We start from the raw sequence: 17,570 nt of genomic DNA, 5'->3' as shown, positions 1-17,570 counted from the left end.
TGAAATCGTGTTTTCTAAACTGGCGGTAAAAATGTAAACACTGGTCATTAATACGCAATCTACATTTAAGAAGCAGCACAAAGATCAAAAGTCATATTTGAAGGGTACAGTTTTAGAGAATGAGATTTAAAGGTAATGAATTTTGTGTACCCGACACGATCATATGAAAAGCTAAAAATGTGATGTGGGGAACCTCAGTATAGACCAGGGGTAGGCAATCCTGGTCCTTGTGTGCCACTATCCGGCATGTTTTCCTTATTTCCCTGCTCCAACACGCCTGAATCATTCAGTGGTTAAATTACCTCTTCATGTGCTGCAGAAGCCTGTTAATCATTCACTGATTTAAACCAAGTGTGTTGGAGCAGGGAAACAAGTAAAACATGCAGGATAGTTGCCTAACCCTGGTGTAGACTGTAATAAGCCTGAAACATTAAAGAGATGCATTTATGACAGACAAATCAAATCTTTTATTGTCAATGAAAACAAACGACTTTAAAAAGAGGTAAGGCATAGAGAAGAAAACGTTTTAATTTTTTTTTTAAAATGGAAAAAAAGAAGACAACAGAAATTGGCCATACTAGTTAATGTGATCATTTAACAATTTAGCTAACCAGTAATTACTAATTACAACAATCTAAGTACCAACAACAGATCTTCTTACATAACCTGCTGAAGGCCAGTCTGTTTTGTGTTTCTTGTGCTTTGGCCATCTGTTTGTGAAGCAAAGAGACAAAAGCGAGCAAAACAAACCAAAGGCAGACAAACAGGCAGTCGTGTTTTCACAATATTAACAGTTTTGCAAGAACAGAGCTAAAAACTGCCAGACATTACAGAAAATGATGCAGCGGTACACTAATGTAATAGAAGGTGTTCCCAGTGAACAAATACAGACAATCAACAATACAAAGACAACAAAAAAGGTTGATTTGCTTCTAGAAAGAAAAATCCAATTCCATACAATGACTTTCTTTTTTTTATTTTAAACATCCTTATGTTGTACAGTTCAGTGGCAAGTGAAAAGGCTATAATGAAAAAGAAATTAGAAACATCCAGTCAGCATTTATCTGTAATTCTGACACATCATTTTATTATAAATTTTAAAAATATATATAATTCTGTACTAACAAACACACACACACACACAGCTGCCCAAATGGTATTCAACACCAAAAGGCCGAAACTCCTTCACTGCGTCTCCGGAGCACATATGAGGGATCAAAACTACCAAAGCTGAGGTAGAACTACACAGCGTTACCTACACTTTACCAGGACTTAGAGGAAAGGCAATTTTCTTGAACTAAATCACTAAATGCACCCTCGTGACAAAGCAGCTTCTCATAAAGCACTCTTAGGTGAGAGGATCAGTTCCTCTTAGATGGGGTGTGTTTCGTTAAGGCTATGAGTAAGAGGTCAACAAATGTTACAGTGATGTCAGCAGAAAGACATCTTCCTCTGTGACAGGACAGCTAAACTGTTGCCTTACACACGACTGTGTTTGAATGGCTCCAAAGGGGAAAAAAAGTGTTTTGGGCATGAAGGAGAAGCCTAACCAGGCAGAGCAGAAGCTGCTGTAAGTTGTAGAGACAATGTGACAGATAGTGGCAGTAACCCACAGACAAAGAACACACAGACTGGTCCTAACCAACAGCCTGCTGCCGTCTTGCATGAAGAGATGACTCAGTTGGCTTGTGGAGACATCCTGTTGCTAAAACACGGTGGAGTGCAAGGTCTGCGTGACAGACTGGATTTGTCGCCTCAACATAAACACGTGCTGATGCTGGACCTGATGTCTGCACCAGCGTAGAAGAGTCTGTAGTTCCTCTAAAATTAACCAGGAAATTGGTTTTCATTTTATTTTTTTTTGTGAAAGTTTCCTCTGAGAAAGGAAAATAGATGTTTCTCAAAAAAGTAAATCAATCTGCGAAAAAAAAAAAAAAAAAGGATAAGACAGAAGCCTTTTACTGCAAGTTACTCCATGACTGGAAACCAGATGTGCCGACAGTGAAGCTCAGTGACGTCACACCACTGTTACAAAAAGGGCCAACACTGAAGAAAAGCGGAGAAACAAAACATTTATGAAAGTATTTTTTCTTGAAGAAAAAGTAAATGTTAGATCGCTTTTCATAAAAGGAAATCTCATAAAAGCCCCAAAGAAGTTTTCCAAATAAACGTATACTCTGCAGCAAAACTGTAAGGGCTTCATTTTTTTGTGTGATAAAGTTACTATTTAATACTAAAGTAATGCATTTTAATGTAAATGTTGCATTCAGAAGTCAAAGCTCTTCATTTTAATGACCTTCATTCTTCCCAGTGTATTAATTCCACAGCATTTCACAATGTTCTGCACTGAAGCATCCTGATCCTGGTAAAAAATATACTTTGTTACATGAAACTGCAATAAGAAACACGCTGTCCTCCTGTGTCTGTTTTTGAAATCTCTGGGAGGTGATTGTGCTCCAGCTGAATGTTTCTGTAACTCACCATATCATTTTTTTTTTCTACATAAATTGTTAAAAAAAATAAATATAAAAGTCCCCAAATGACATCTCTGAAATTAGTCTTTATGAGCAGATAACCCTGCTGGCTTGATTTCTTCTCCGTTTACTAGCTGTCGGTATTATTAGATCGCCCCTTCAAAGTAAGCCATCGTGCTCAAAGCTGGAAGGCAGCAGGGAGAAGGAAAAAGGGCAAAACTTCACTCCTGTCCCACTGTAGAATTTATTTTGAAACTCCACCCTGGGAAGAAAGCAAACAGCTGTCAGAAACATAAAAATCCCGAGATAATTCAAAGACCTGCGACACTGACGGTCACGTGAGAACTTACCAGTGCAGCCGAAGGGCATGAAGGAACGCAGAAAGTCCCTCCATAACCAGGAGGATGGACACAGTGAGAACGGCAAAAAGGCCAAACACAGGAATCAGAAATAAAACCCCAAGTCCAGTGTCCATTCGTAGTCCCACTCTCATCACCATGGCCCACAGCACTTCTGATAGCTCTGTGAAATCATACAGAAGTAGAAAAAAAAAGTGTGTGCTTTCAATTTGGGGAAATACGATACACAGACAAATAGGAAGGCGATGGTGCAAATGTATAAATCCCACAAGTCTTACAATGACGTCTGACCACATGCCCTCACTCTGCTGCTGTCTTTTCCTGCTCTACTCTGTAATTGTTTCCATCAGTCTTCATCTTTCTTTCGATAGAAACTACACCTGGACCTGTTATTCTGCGTCTGTCTGCGTATGTTTCCTGTCCTCTCAAACTCCAGCCAGTCGAAGCAGATGGCTGCTCGTCCTGAGCCTGGTTCTGGTTCTGGTTCTGATGGAGGTTTCTTCCTGTTAAAAAGGGAGTTTTTCCTTTCCACCGTCTCCAATGTGTTGCTCAGGATGGGAGACTGCGATGAAGTGAAGATCTGCCAGCTTCCTTAGGTAAACAACTTTTACTAATTGGCTTTTATAACATATGTGAATGCTTTTGTAAAGTGCCCTGAGACGACTTTTGTTGTGACGTGGAGCTGTATAAATAAATAAACTGAATTGTTACTTACAAAATCTAAAGAATGAGGATAAATGTGAAGTTGGCACTTTAAGTTTGATTCTTTCCGTCTGTAAAACTTACTTTGAATTCAATGTGCAGTTTTGTAAGAATTAAAAATAAACGAGCCTGTGTTTCACTGTAGACCATCATACTCACGGGCATGTGCCAGGCTCAGAGCCCAGAGCCTCAGGTAGGACGCCGTGTTTGAGATGCACCCCAGGCAATACTCTATAGTGTGAATGGCTTGATGAAGGAACTCGTCTGCAAAGTTAAACTATAACAAGAAGATTTATCAGAAACCAAACCATGGCAAATAACAACGGTTGCTGATAAAGAACGTCAGATTTGTTCACAGGGTCTGACCTCCTCTGAGCGGTGTTCTCCACTACCAGAGAAATCACTGTGACTGCTGCCCTCCTCTTCATCGTGAGTCCTCAGCAGGCAGAGCTCCTCATCGCTGTTTCGCCGCACGCGCTCATATCCCTAAGAAAACACACTGGCTTAGTCTATTTACATATTTAAAATCAAAGCTGGTGACCAACTATCTTTGGTTTAATTACACAGACGGGGCAGCCAATATATTTATTTAAACATTTTTAAAGCATGTTGTAAGGTTAAGAGACAAATCAAGAAACATGGCTGATATGATAGTGGCTTCATCCAGATTTTACATTCAATCTGTACAAAAGGAACTCTGCTTATTTTATTAATTGATTATTCTACATTTTATATTTTAACTTTTAGGAGTTTATTGGGGGAAATCTGAAAACAAATACTGTATTTTACCCTCATACTCTTTGATCTAATTATCTAGACTTGATAAGTACAACAAAAAAAAGCTTTGAAAGTGTATGCAAGAACCCTGATGTAACCTTATTTTTTTGTTTTACATTTGATAAAATAATTGTACTTCTATCTTATATAATTGAATAGCATGAACTAATGAGACTGAAATGTGACAAATATTTTAACACTAATAAAGTTTGCATCATCTTTTTACTGAAGAAGGTGATGTTCACTCTATGAACAAAAAAAATGACTTCCTGTTTTACAAATGTCTTTGTTTATATAAAATATTCAGAGACAAAAATGTATTTTCAAAGTAGTGAGCAAACTATTTAAATTTGTCAAATAAAACGGTACCAGACATTATTTCCATTAATGCAGAAATGAAAGATCTGGCATGTTTAAAATCCTCACCCTGTACATTCCTAGGTGGCTGCGACCTCGGTTCTGAAGCCAGTAAAGGTAAAGCGGTTTCCCCAGGAGTAAAACAGGCACTGAAAGGACAGCAATGACCACCAGAAATACCTGCAGGCCAGTCTGCAAGAAGAAAAACAGCACAAGAGTTGTATAATTTCTCTTGTTTACTGCAGTGCAACTAATATCAAACAAAAGTGGAGCTGTTCGGAGGAATGGTACGGGGCTCCTCACCTGTCCGGGGTAGAGGGGCTGCACTTCGTCACCTTGCATGAGGAACATGTTTATGAAGTGAATGAGAATGCTGGGGGCATGTCTGGAGTCCTTTGCGGAGAAGGCCAACCACTTGAACAATATCATGAACACCAAGTAGCCAAATAGACACAACAGGAACACGAGTTCAGGCAGAAATACCAAGTAGAGATTGTACCTCTTCCTAAAGTACCTATTTTTAAAACCAACAAAAAGAAGGAAAATTAATAAAAACCAAAACATTGGACATTTAAGCTTTTTCAAGACTTAAAATACAACTAAAAATATGACTTACATGTGATTAAAAGTGCTGAGGATTACCCCAAAGCTCATATGTATAATGCCCAGTATCACAGACATCTTCATCTTATAGGAGTTAAGGTATGTGAGGCGGTTGGATGCCAAGTTCCATATCTGTACAACAGAAGGATGACAAAATATGACTTAAAGCCCAAAATGTTATGAGCCCCAAAATCAATAACCAGCTGGGTCTGTCTAATCTTTACTTAAGGAACAACAATTTATTCCTGCTCTTCTTACAAACTAAATGTTTTTGAATGCAGCTGTCACTGCTCTACTCCTGTTGACAAAAACAGATACCTTTTACATTTTTTGATTATGAAGTAGTTCTTCAAATGACCACAACAATGACAAACAGAAAAACATTACACAGGATGACTCGACTTTCAAACTTCTCCTCACCGGATCGATTCCAAGAGGATAGGGTCCGTGAAAAACTCCCGTAATGTTTGGATCCAGAGTGAGAATCCTATTTTGGTGAACAATATCACTCCTTTAAAAAGGCATAAATAAACAATAAGACTTTGCGTTACAAGTTACTGAATAAAACAAAAAAATGACTTACATACTGTTCACATTTCTACGTCTAAACAAAGTACTTACGTCCACACTTTTGCATCATACATGGCTTTTACACTCCACCCAGAACCAAAAATATTAAGAGACTTTGAGAAGCAGTCATTGTAAATCAGACCAGTGTAGATGGAGAACAGGCCCATCATCAGAATAATATAACGGCCCTCGAAGAATGTGTTCCAAATCTGCACACAAACATCAAATACACGGTTACATTTCATGCAAACAGCCTGCCACCGATCACTAGTCAACATAAAATGAGCTTTGATATGAATATTAGCCGCTCACCTCATTCCTGGTGTTTTTAAGCTTGCGGTTGTTCTCATACAGCACCATCCAGGAGGCAAACAGGGCCATGAGAACTCCGTGACCGAGGTCCCCAAACATCACGGCAAACAGGAATGGGAAAGTTATGATTGTAAACGGAGCTAAAAACAAGAGGAAAGAAATTCAAACATTGCACTGTGTTGTTGAGTTTAAAAGACTAAAAACTGGCATGTTCACTGGAAAACACCGTCAACAATTAAACTGAATTTTGATGGCTTTTTTGTGAGTGTTATTAATAAAAAAGGACTGTTGTGCAACATCTTAAAGCTGCTTTTCACTCTTTGTTTTGTGAAATTATGTCACACTTCAAAAAAAAAAAAAAAAAAGCCATAGACCTAAAACACGCTGGCCTTTTTTACAATTTAATCCATCACAGTTTGGTTTAGAAGTTTTACTTTGTGATGCAAGCATCTGATTAAACCCCACCCAACTTTTTACAGAAAGCTAGTGAAATGAACTCACCAGGGTTTACCTCCCTGTAGGAACACACTCCATAGGCATCCACAATGTTCTGGAAACCAGAGGTAAATTTGTTGGTCCTGATAAGGGTGGGGGGAGTGTCGGTGGTGGGAATACGGTTGACAAAAGAGGGAACTGTCGCACCGCTTTTTCTCTGAAATATTAATGTGAAACCTTTAGACAAGCATTACATGAAAATTACTTCATAAAAAACAACACAGTGTCCTTTCTGGTTCAGTCATCTTGGAATCAAACACTCCTGAGAAGCACAATTACGGCAAATTAATAAGAAAACAGGATTAAAGGACACCATTCTTCTGTGCGTTTCTTTGCACTAAATAATGACAGTCGTGAGGAGTCTAAAAACAGAATAATAACAGTAATTTGTAAAAGGTTTCCTCACCGATCCATCTTCGAGGGCTCTCCGCAGCTTAGGAATGTCATTGACAGGACACCACACCTCAGCAATCAGGCACTTGTTCGTCACATCAAAGCTGCACAGGTTCAGAATGTAGTAGATGGCCTTCATTTTCTTGACCTGGACAACCCAGGTGTAGACCGACTCTGAAGCCCTGATCAGGACCTGTCTCAGGTAATCCTCTGTCCTATGAAGCACCTGGACGCAGTAACAGGTACACAGATTGTGACATTTACCGACTTCTGATTATGTTATCAACATTACAGAAAACATGCATTTACATCATCGAAATGAGAGGCTTTTATAGATTTTTATGCTCATAAATAAAAGAGGAATACAAAAAGCTAACAAGACAAAAAGAGTTCATGAAGAAAGGGAGCGTAGTGAAGAGTTTGCATGGAGAGAAAAAATGAATCTTGGCAACATTCAGCTGAGGTCTTCTGCTGATCATGTGCCACAGGAGCTACAACAAACTTTGTGTCAGTCACATAAATCAAATAAATACCACATGACTCAGAGTATAAACAATGTTCACTGAGGAACTCCTCTCCAAATCGCCACATGAACAAGTGGGCTCATTTTTCAGGAAATATCAGACATTTTGTTTTGTTCTTTCAACGCAAAAGAACAGATCAAAAGAGACTGCTGACATATAAACCTACTGTATGCAGATCCTGAATGCGAGTTTTTAGCCCTTCCACAACATCATTCCTCTCGTCGTTGCTGCTGGGATATGGATACAAGTGGCAGTGGTAGCTATAGAGGAAAATTATGTTCTTTTAACAAGTACAATAGAGCATTTACAATTTACATTTAAAGCTAAAACTACAGACCCAGATGTCAGCCTGTAGTGTTATTTCATGTTTGATATTTACCAATCGCAGATCTTCTTTACTTTTTGGCCAATTTGGTCTCCCCAGTAAGAGATCAGGAAGACCACACACTTGGTCGGCTCACCCTGCAGACAAACAAGTATTATGTTTATAAGTTTAACTGTTGTTGACAAAAGCAGAATCTTGAGAAGTAAAATGTACTTTATGAAATGGCTATTTTTTTCCTCAGCGAGAAAATTAGACGACCGTCTTTCAATGAGTTCTATTCTCCAGTAAATATTGAAAAGTAACAGTTGCCTGACTTTCTAGAAATAATAATAATCTGAATAGTGCCGTTTGTCTCAATAGGCAAGAACAGGGAACTCATTGTATTTGAAGCCAACCAGGATGAAGCGCCAACAGATTCACTTTTGTCATTTGCATTTTAAACAAATATACAGTCACTGATAGTGCTTTCTTCTGTGTTTTATTAGAAGAATCATTCCAGGTCTGCTTCTAATGTCATGACAGCTCAAAGTGACCGTTTTGAGACCTTTGTGTCCTCCTTTACAAAGAAAGGTGAAGGCTGTTTTGCAAACAGCGTTGGCAGAACCAGTCTGGATTATTCACACAGAGTGGTTTGGATTAAAGTTGTATTTTGTTGTGAAGAACTAACAAAATAAAAGCTTTAATAAACAACAGAAAGAAGTTAATATAAGATAAGAGGAGAAGCTAGTTTGTGCATTTTCTTTGTCCACCAGTATGTTCATTATAATCATTTGTTTTCTTTTCTTCCTTACAAATTCCCTGCACTACATTTCAAATGCTTTTGTTGTCCTGATTGTCCAAATTTTACAATTGTGACACATTGTAGAGCAAAAATGAATAAACTTGAGTACAAATCACTGTCTTAGTAAGCTGTGAGTAACTTACTGTTTCAGGATTTTCTAGATACTCCTCGACTTCAGCGTAGCTGAGGATGGTGTAACCTTTGCAAACTCTCCAAAGCATTCGCTCAAAGGCCTCGATTTTTGACCTTTGAATGAGCCCAGAAAGGAAACTACACAAAACAAAAAAAAAAAGAAAACGGAGATATGTTAATCAGATTTAAATAAAACCATAAAGCAAATCTGTGCACCTGGATCACAGAGGAAGATACTTTGTGAAAGATGAGTAAATGATTGTTAACTCTCACACTTGAATTATTCACCTTGTTACATTTTTCACTGATCTTTAAACTGTGAAGCTAACAGATGTATGAATCTGCATTCAATCATCACAAAGACATTGGGCACGCTTGAACAGAAATAAACTCTTTTTATCTTTTTCCTTCTTGGTAAACCATGTTAACAAAGTGAACACATTTTCTTAAAAAAAGAAAAAAAAAAGTGTCAATATTTTAAAGAAAGTCAAATATTAAATCTCACAGATCTAGAACTTTCTTACTTACACCAAGAAATATCCAGATTGTTATATACACATTTATTGTTCTACAATTCATTGAGGCAAATGCAGATGAATTAAAACTTCTCTGAGACAAGATTTGCTGCTTATTTTGTGCTGTATTTTATGGTTACTGAATATAAATTGAAAATGTCAATTTAATGAAATACGCCAGTCCGCAGAAAGTGAAAGGTTTTGAAAATATTCTGAAACTACTTTCAGTTGCTTTCATATAAACGGTGTTAGTGCAGCTCTTACCCCAGCTTGGCTCCGAGCCTCTGCATGCTGCTGTAGTCCATCCTCGTGTCTTTTTCTAGGAAAGGAAACTCCTCATACTGTACTTGCTGTGGCTCTCTCTGATAATATAGAAAGAAGCAGGGAGTTTAGGGAAAGGAAAGAAACCCAGTGGGCGAAAAAAAAAAAAAACAACCCGAAAACAAACTCTTGCTACCATAGAGTTAAAAGAGGAACATAATGAGTTAAACTGAATTCGACACCTCAGCAGTTCTCTGTACAAAGTTGCGGGTGATGCGAAGCATGTGCGTGTACTCTGTCAGCTCCAGCAGATTCTTCTGAAGCTTCTCTTTGTTTCTGGTGACTTCACCTAACTCAGCCTCAAGTCTCTGCAGCTGTTCCTGTGAAGAAATGTTTATGCACGCATGTCACATACGAGACGGCAGCATTAAGAGTAATAATCAACAAGTTACTTACCATTATAGTGATGACATTCTTGGGTGAAGGAGCCACTGGACTCATATCTCTTTCTGGCAGAGGAATATCTGCTTTCTTGATTTCTCTAAGAAGGTATGCTGTTAAAAACAACACAGAAACAATTTGGAAATATTTACAACTTTCACAAACCATGAGTATCCTTTGAATAACCCTGGCATTAAACCCAAGACAGCATTTTCCTTCCAAATCTAATAATCCAGGGTTTAGTTAACTAAAGGCAGCAGTTCATCCACCAAATCTACAACCACCTGACAACTCTCATGACTGTAGAGTTTACTGGTCACTTAATTATTCTGTGAGAACATCCACTGTTGCCTCATTTATTCCTGACTTTGTTTTCACAGTTCCTTCAATGCTTTATCTTAATATTGGGAGACGAGAATGATTCTAATTTCTACCCAAAAGCCCAAAACAAACAGTGAACTTGTTTGCTTTGGATCAGACAAGACAGGGAAGCCTTACTTGTCAGCAAAGCACATTAAACTCTAGCTTATACTTACCGAGGATCCTCTCCATCTCTTCACATTTTTTGATCTCACTAACATATTTTCGCTGGAATGAGTTGACGTTGGGATTGAGCTGAAATGGGCGCAGGAGAGTTGATGAGTTAAGCACAGAAATATCAGCAATCCTCTTACAATTTCATTGTTGTGGAAATGTGAAACACGCTGTTGTTTTCAATTTTTATCTCAACAAACTATAATAAACCGCACAGCTGCATTACGTGATTATCTGTCATTTCTATGAAACAATTGTGCTTTCTGAGAAACTCTCCTCGAGTCTCAATTTTGTTGATGTCTGGCACTTATTTTACTTGCATAAAGTTATTTAAATTGCATTGCTATTGTTTTGGTGCACATCTGCTGAATATATACACTGAAATACTTATTTTCTCATGCATGTAACTAAAGAACACACTCAGTCTATATGGTGTGGTCACTTGCAAAGTTGAAGTTAAACTTTTCCACTTCGTTTACCATCATCTATGCCAAACACAAGAATACCCATAAAGCGAGCCATGGCTGTGTTTAATGTGAGACAGGGTGTAACCTGAAGGACTTACGTCTCTGAACTCCACCAGCCCCAGTTCTCCCAGCTCACTGATGCAGTCGTATGCGGACCCAGACTGCAGGAACAGCTGGGCCAGACACATCTCTTCACCTCGGAACAGAGAGCCCATCCTGACAACGGGCTCGGATATTTCCCCTGTCACAGTGTTAGCAAGCTGACAGGGAACAAGTCAGCTGCGAGGAACAAGTCGTCGGTCAAGTTCCTTCTTGTATTACCACGACTCGGCTCAGGTGATAAAACAATGTTTAACTTGCATAATGCTGAATTTACATACCTTCCGTCGCCACAGTAGAGGCTGTTCCTGTTAGCGAGCTAATTGGTTAGCCAGGTAATCCGTCTTCCGGTTTCTTGTACTACAACTCGTTTTCTCAGAGTTTAGTTTTGAAACATACGCTCACTCGCTGGATCTTAGAGTGTTGGGACCAGTCTTCTCACATTTTAGTCAAGTTTTAGACGTGGGTTTGCCTTTTCCGCAACTCTCCACGTCACTTTTTGCGCTGAGTGCGATCAACTTCCACAAGAACCTTTGGACCAATGAGGGCCGTCGCCGGGAGTCTGCGCAGTGCGGCGCGAACGACGTCCCGGTGGTTTTAAACCCTCAGCGCTGCCTGAAGGCAAATGGACGCCTGAGAACCACGCGTTCATTCACTTTTTATGTTTTTGATAAGCATGCTAAATATCTCCCACTTTTATACAAGTTTTAATATGAAATTAGTTTTAAAATATTAGAGGGACTAGTTAAATCGTATATTTTTTCTGCATAATGCCCGCAGTCATTCTTTAGCGGCCACGAGTAAAATAGATATGACAGACTAACAATAACAAGTTGAATTCAATTTTTTAAATAGACGATTTATGCAGGAGATGTTTGTTCTTGTTTTGTATATCTACCAAAAACAAAGCAGTAAGTGGGCTGCCAAAATGTACCATGCAGTATAAGTGTAATATAAAGTTGTTCAATAAAACCAACTTTTAAAAAGTCAGTTTCTTTTTATCTAGGGTTAAATTGGTTATCAGTTTATGGCTGGATTTTAAAACTGGATTACTAGCAAGAGAGAAGAAAATAAAAACCCAGCATGTCAAAAAAAAAGACTATTTTTTTCTGTCTTTATCTAGAATGAACTGACAATGGATGGGTGAATGAAGATCAGTTTGATTTGAATAAAACATCAGGTTAGCTATATAGTGAATGTGACTGCAGAGAAACTATTGCTTTCATTCTTAAATTAACTGCAGTGATGTATCTATGGCAATGCAGCACCCAAAATAACATGGCTACAGCACAAGAAGCCCACTTATCATTTAAAAAGAAAACTGAGATCATAACAGTGTTTCCAGAAATAAATAGAAAAAATATTTTTATTACAAACTGGAGCAACAAGTGTTAACATTCACAAAATGACCAACATGTCAAAACTATAAAAACTACAAAGTTATGAACCACTTTCATTGGGAAAAAATGTAGTAACGTTTCACGCTGACAAATAGGTAAATCGTATTTTAGCATCTTACTCTCTCTTTTTATCCATCTGAAGTCATCCTTTCGGTCTGCTTTATCACATTTAAAGAGTTTTAGAGAGCAGCATTGTGCCATGCCTGTCTGATTTGTCTCCAAGGAGTTCCAAGGATCGAGGCAGTGATAAACATGAAAACCAGGATCATGCCTTTAGCCAGCGACTGAGAATAAGGCTCACCTGTGAAAGAGACACTGAAATAAGTCATTATGGCACTGTCAGTATTTTTTAATTAACTCTGAGATTTACAATTTTTGTTAGACTATTAATAACCGAAATTGAGCCACAATAAATGTACATAGTCCGTACTTCAGATACTACAAAGTATTTAATGTGTTTATTAATCAGACAAACACTCAAACAGCACTTCCTTCTTTTACTACATGATCTGAAAAAGGAATGCGTAAACCTCCACATCATCCTTTTAGGATTAGTCAATTAGTCAATCCTTACCTGTGTAATATTTAGTGAAAGGAAAGGCGAGCTCAGGCCAACACACATCATTCCTGTTACAGTCGTATTCTGTGAAGTTGATCCGAAACCTACAAAGAAAAGAAAATCACTCTGTGTTAGCAGCTCAGGAACAACACGTTGATGTGGTTGAGCGACTCTTCTTAAAAGCATTAAGAGTCTCAGCACCTGCTTTTGGGTGGTCCTGTGTTCACAGGAATGTCAATAAATGTGACTGTGGAGGTGATGGGGAACAACTGAGGCTCCTCCAGGTTCTCGCATGAAGGAACATCACCCCCTCCACAATTCAGTGTCCAAGCAGACAGGCCATACCTGAAAATAACCAGAATTGGAATATTTTTAAGCATCAATGTAAAAACCCTTTGCAGCACTAACAGGATTTAGGCTACATAGCATCTTTCATCATGCTCTGTGAAAAACAGAGCAGTCTGTGTTGTCACAATATCTGACACACACCTTACTTCCAAAGCACGTATTTCTCTTTGAGGTACGCCATCTATCAGGCCAGTGGTTAGGGTCCAAACTTGAATATGCTGGTGGGATGGAATGCCGCTGCATGCACCTGAGACGTCTCCCACAGCTGCACTTGAGTTCAGTGTGACAACTGGATTTGATTTGTTGAGAATGACATTTAGTTAGTGCAACTAGAATCCATTTTATCATAAACACTGAAGAAAAGGGCTTCTTTGCATCATCTACTCACAGCTTATGTTGACCCAGTCTGTCATAGTTGAAAGATCTGGGTTTCCATTTTTAGCTACATATGTGGCAGCTATCAGAGTTTCCTGCAGACTAGTAACCATTTCTCTAAAAAAGAAAAAAAATATCACTTCCTTAGCTCACATCCAAAAATATACTGTGTAGTTGTAAGTATTTAACTGAAGATCTCATAATGAGTCACTGACCTCAGGAGATTACACTCAGTCAGATTCTGCTGACTGGCAGCTAGCAGGCATCCGGAAGTTGAATTTTCCCCAAAAAGAACTGGTTTCATCTGAGCAGTGGAACATAGTCCATCAAGCACTGATAGACAAATCAGAAACATAAGAAGACAAGTTGTCATTTAGTATGGATTGATGTGTGTGACTGACCAATAATGATTTAATTTAATGGGTTTTACCTGGTTTCCAAACATTAATTGATGTCTTCTGTATTGCTTCTGTATTGTTGCCAACAACGCCAGCGATGACAGGCTTTCCCACCTGATAACCTATCATTTAAAATAGGTGTATGTTATCCTCTGTAGTAGCTTTTTATGCACAATGTTTTCTCAACACAAAATGTTGTTTTACTTCCTCCTACCTGGGTTTCCTGACTTGGTCTCAGGCATAAATTCTCTGTTTAGAAACACAGCCGAATATCTTGCTGTTAACGCTACTGTTTAAAGGAGAGAAAAACAAAATCAGTCATGATGGAGCAACTTTATTAGCTTTCACTGTAGATACTGTCAGTTTACAGGCAAGCATTACAGGCGCTCACCGCTTCCATTTGAGATGATGGACCCAGCAGTGTGTGTCAGTGTGACACCTGTGAGGCTATTTCCTGTCCAGAAGAATTTGTAATCCAGTGCTAAGGTCACATTTTGACACACCAGTCCCTCGGCTTTAGAGAAATATGAGCATAGTTCACCATTAATCTAACTGTTAGTTGAAGTTACTGTAGTAAAGATGCCATATGTTGCATGATACATACATGTTGAGTCCACTGCACCACTTTCAGAAATGAACAGACTCAAGTCAGGAACCTCAACATCAGTTACATTCACCACCACAACTCCTGGGGGAAAAATAATAAGTCACTGGCATTTAAAAAGTATCAAAACACATCAACACACTCCCAAGAATGATACAGAAGTAATACCCACCCCCCTGCCCATTCATAATTTCAGTGCTTAAATCTGTTGGTTGTGTTTGGAAGGGAGATCCATTTGGGCAGGAGCTGAGAAGAGTGACACACTCGACTTGGAAATTTTTCAGAAATGCTGCAGGAGCATTGTTCGTACAGTGCCCGAGGATCATCTTTAGACAAGAAACATACATAAAGTTTTAGTTGCTAAGGTTCAGACAACACACTATCTAAATCTTACCTATAAAAAGTAAAATAACAAAACAACATCAAACACAAAACTAACCTGAGGAATAGTGAAGTACTGGCCATTTTTTGTGATAATCGGACTTCCTTGAATATAAAGACTAACTGGCTCCGGGGCCGACAGTACAGGGGTTTGGAAAGAAGGGCCAGGACTAGATGCGCTAAAATGATTAAAGACCAAAGGATGCATAATGACAATGAGACATAAAAATTATTCAATAAAAGATGTGATCAAAAACACAGGTTTAAAAAGTAGGTTTTTTTGTTCTCACATTGTGTCTCCTTGGTAAAAGAAACCAAGATATGGGTTGTTTTCAGGTGGAGAATTGACACATAAAAATGGAAACCAGTCTGGAGCATTTTCAGAGGATTGCACAGAGCACTGATAATCTGGAGCAGGAGACACCTGTCCACCAAATGGTCCTGGTAGACAATGGGATGCAAATAGCTTCAAATCATCACTGGAACAATCCTATTAACAGTAAAACACAAAAATGTGGATTCAAACAACATGACTGAATACTTTTCTTAAATTATATCAGTAAAATAAATACCTGATCACAGCAGCATCGTACGTCACAAACTCTGAATGTCAGGTCACAGGGACAAACACCCAGTGGTTGGTACACTTGGTTTGCAATGACTGTCTTGTTATCTGAAGCGAACAGATGATTCATGTACTAAAAAATGTGCTTTCTCTGAAAGTGCTCACCCCACATCATCATAACTTTATTTGATTTACCAGCTCCAGCATTAGCAGGGAACAACCGGGCATGTATGGAGGCCCGGATCAGCAGGGATGCGTGGGGTGTGCTGCCAACACAGGCAGAGACCTGAAGGGTTTCCAGGACACACAGAGACTTTAGACAGCAGTCACTGTTTGTGTCATTCTCAGCACACAAGCGCAGACTTTGATTCAGTTGCAGATGAACTCGTAATGCAGTCTGAGGGACAGGACAACACAAACATGAGCATCCTTTTAGAGGATTATATAGTTTTCAGTCTAATGAACTCTATCTATCAGATGGACCTCCTACCTTTCCTATCTGTTCTGCTGTGAGCACCCACCGTGTGGCTTCTTCTGCACATGATGGAGAACCTATACTCCCTGCAGAAAATAATAAATCTTCATCTATTCAAAATCACAATGAAGACACATATCTAACTCGTCCCCTTTGATACAACACGAAGGTGTCCCAGTAGAATTTGTAGATTTGAGGGGTGTTTTTGTTTTAATCTTTTTACCTGTTGTGTTGGATGGAGAAACCGTCCTCAGATTCAGAGAAACACCTGAGGTGTTCCCCAGCAGATAGGCGGTGACCGCAGGTCCTGTAGCTGTGAGGAGGGACGGCTGGAAAACTAAGAAACAAAAATAATTATCTGTGATTAAGTTCGCCCACATCTGTTACATAAAATGAAGCACTTAACAAATGATAAGGAGAGCTAACTTCTAACTCGTAATTAGCTTCAAAGCTAGGTGAAAGAAACTACAGCTATTTAAAATGAGGATAGATAATAACTTCCGCACAGAAATCTTACCGACAATGTTTTGACCGAGAGCCGATGAAACAAAGAGCAGCACAGATACGACTCGGCGTGAAACAGACGCAGAAAATACAATATTGCCCTCTTTAGCCATTTGTTGACTACAGAGTCGACATATTTGTAAACTATTTGGAATGTCTTAGCAACGCAGAGCTCAACCAATCACCGACGAGGAAGAGTCTTGCTCTGATGAAACAGAAAAACTGAATGAGGTTGAACTGAACAACAGCGCCCCCCGGTGGTCACAGATAGTACAGGCGCATTTATCCTCCAATAATCAATCCCTGTTAAAGTTTTCTCCAAACAACAGTGTTTAATGGTTTCTTAATTCTGTTTAAATTATGGTATCACTTTCTATCAAGGGGATAAATCATATTCGAAGGTAACCAGTAAAATACGCATTTAAATAATTTGTCACCATATTTACTGTTTTTTTCAACTAAGCTGAACATGTTATTCAAAGTAAGATCATCAGTTAACTAATAATCAAACGTGAAGTAAACTTAAAATGTAAATGTAAATATTGAATAGTATAAAAATGACATTTACTAAAGCTAATGTACTCATTATTGACAAAAAAAATCACATGTGATACCGTAACTAATGTTTACTTAAATTTATAATTGTAAATTTAATATCCCATTATTAAAATTGAGCACAGCAAAATTTTCTTTGGGATTTTGAATTATTGTAAAATACTGTATAAATGGTAGTTGAATAACTGTAATTACTATGTCCAATATTTCATTTTAAAACTAATGATGTATATGTTTCAAAATGCAAATAAATATTTGTCTATAAAACGTACTGTGCGGTATATT

The 17,570-nt window shown here is 38.5% G+C and overlaps 2 protein-coding genes across 3 annotated transcripts; both read right to left on the bottom strand.

Moving 5' to 3' along the window:
• Positions 1–510: 510 nt before the first annotated feature.
• Positions 511–11,646, bottom strand: atp6v0a2b (ATPase H+ transporting V0 subunit a2b). Its single transcript, XM_017414009.3, has 21 exons — positions 11,403–11,646; positions 11,121–11,301; positions 10,558–10,636; positions 10,037–10,134; positions 9,823–9,960; positions 9,584–9,681; positions 8,816–8,942; positions 7,946–8,028; positions 7,733–7,826; positions 7,056–7,268; positions 6,656–6,806; positions 6,155–6,294; positions 5,894–6,051; positions 5,693–5,783; positions 5,286–5,404; positions 4,973–5,183; positions 4,739–4,861; positions 3,902–4,021; positions 3,695–3,812; positions 2,825–2,996; positions 511–2,736 (listed from the first exon to the last, which is right to left on the bottom strand). The coding sequence occupies exons 2-21, from the start codon at positions 11,235–11,237 to the stop codon at positions 2,634–2,636; spliced, it is 2,553 nt and encodes an 850-aa protein (XP_017269498.1). The 5' UTR covers positions 11,238–11,301; positions 11,403–11,646; the 3' UTR covers positions 511–2,633.
• An 813-nt stretch (positions 11,647–12,459) lies between these two features.
• Positions 12,460–16,916, bottom strand: tctn2 (tectonic family member 2). 2 transcript variants are annotated; one of them, XM_017413701.3, is made up of 18 exons: positions 16,744–16,916; positions 16,450–16,563; positions 16,242–16,312; positions 15,947–16,148; positions 15,759–15,859; positions 15,477–15,676; positions 15,245–15,365; positions 14,978–15,131; positions 14,806–14,889; positions 14,593–14,715; positions 14,416–14,490; positions 14,234–14,323; positions 14,019–14,136; positions 13,817–13,920; positions 13,570–13,717; positions 13,282–13,425; positions 13,096–13,184; positions 12,460–12,822 (listed from the first exon to the last, which is right to left on the bottom strand). In XM_017413701.3, exons 1-18 carry the CDS (start codon positions 16,841–16,843, stop codon positions 12,701–12,703), a joined length of 2,160 nt encoding a protein of 719 aa, XP_017269190.1. In that variant the 5' UTR covers positions 16,844–16,916; the 3' UTR covers positions 12,460–12,700. The 2 variants fall into 2 exon arrangements, with proteins under 2 accessions (XP_017269190.1, XP_037836288.1); XM_037980360.1 differs by having other exon boundaries at positions 15,947–16,037.
• Positions 16,917–17,570: the final 654 nt, after the last annotated feature.

This window comes from Kryptolebias marmoratus, linkage group LG1 (assembly GCF_001649575.2).
Source record: "Kryptolebias marmoratus isolate JLee-2015 linkage group LG1, ASM164957v2, whole genome shotgun sequence".
NCBI classification, from domain to species: Eukaryota; Metazoa; Chordata; class Actinopteri; order Cyprinodontiformes; family Rivulidae; genus Kryptolebias; species Kryptolebias marmoratus.
The sequence above is the reverse complement of the archived record's forward strand: the minus strand, read 5'-3'. Positions and strand labels throughout refer to the sequence as shown.

What these genes read in the sequence shown, in the direction of transcription:
- tctn2 (XM_017413701.3), bottom strand. Translation starts at nt 16,843, where the DNA reads ATGGCTAAAGAGGGCAATATTGTATTTTCTGCGTCTGTTTCACGCCGA. An exon ending in TGGTGCAGTGGACTCAACAT is followed by an intron (nt 14,716 to 14,805) that starts GTATGTATCATG and finishes ATTTCTCTAAAG; the next exon opens with CCGAGGGACTGGTGTGTCAA. An exon ending in ACAGGACCACCCAAAAGCAG is followed by an intron (nt 13,185 to 13,281) that starts GTGCTGAGACTC and finishes TTTTCTTTGTAG; the next exon opens with GTTTCGGATCAACTTCACAG.
- atp6v0a2b (XM_017414009.3), bottom strand. Translation starts at nt 11,237, where the DNA reads ATGGGCTCTCTGTTCCGAGGTGAAGAGATGTGTCTGGCCCAGCTGTTC. An exon ending in CTACAGGGAGGTAAACCCTG is followed by an intron (nt 6,295 to 6,655) that starts GTGAGTTCATTT and finishes TCTTGTTTTTAG; the next exon opens with CTCCGTTTACAATCATAACT. An exon ending in ATCCTCTTGGAATCGATCCG is followed by an intron (nt 5,405 to 5,692) that starts GTGAGGAGAAGT and finishes TCTGTTGTACAG; the next exon opens with ATATGGAACTTGGCATCCAA.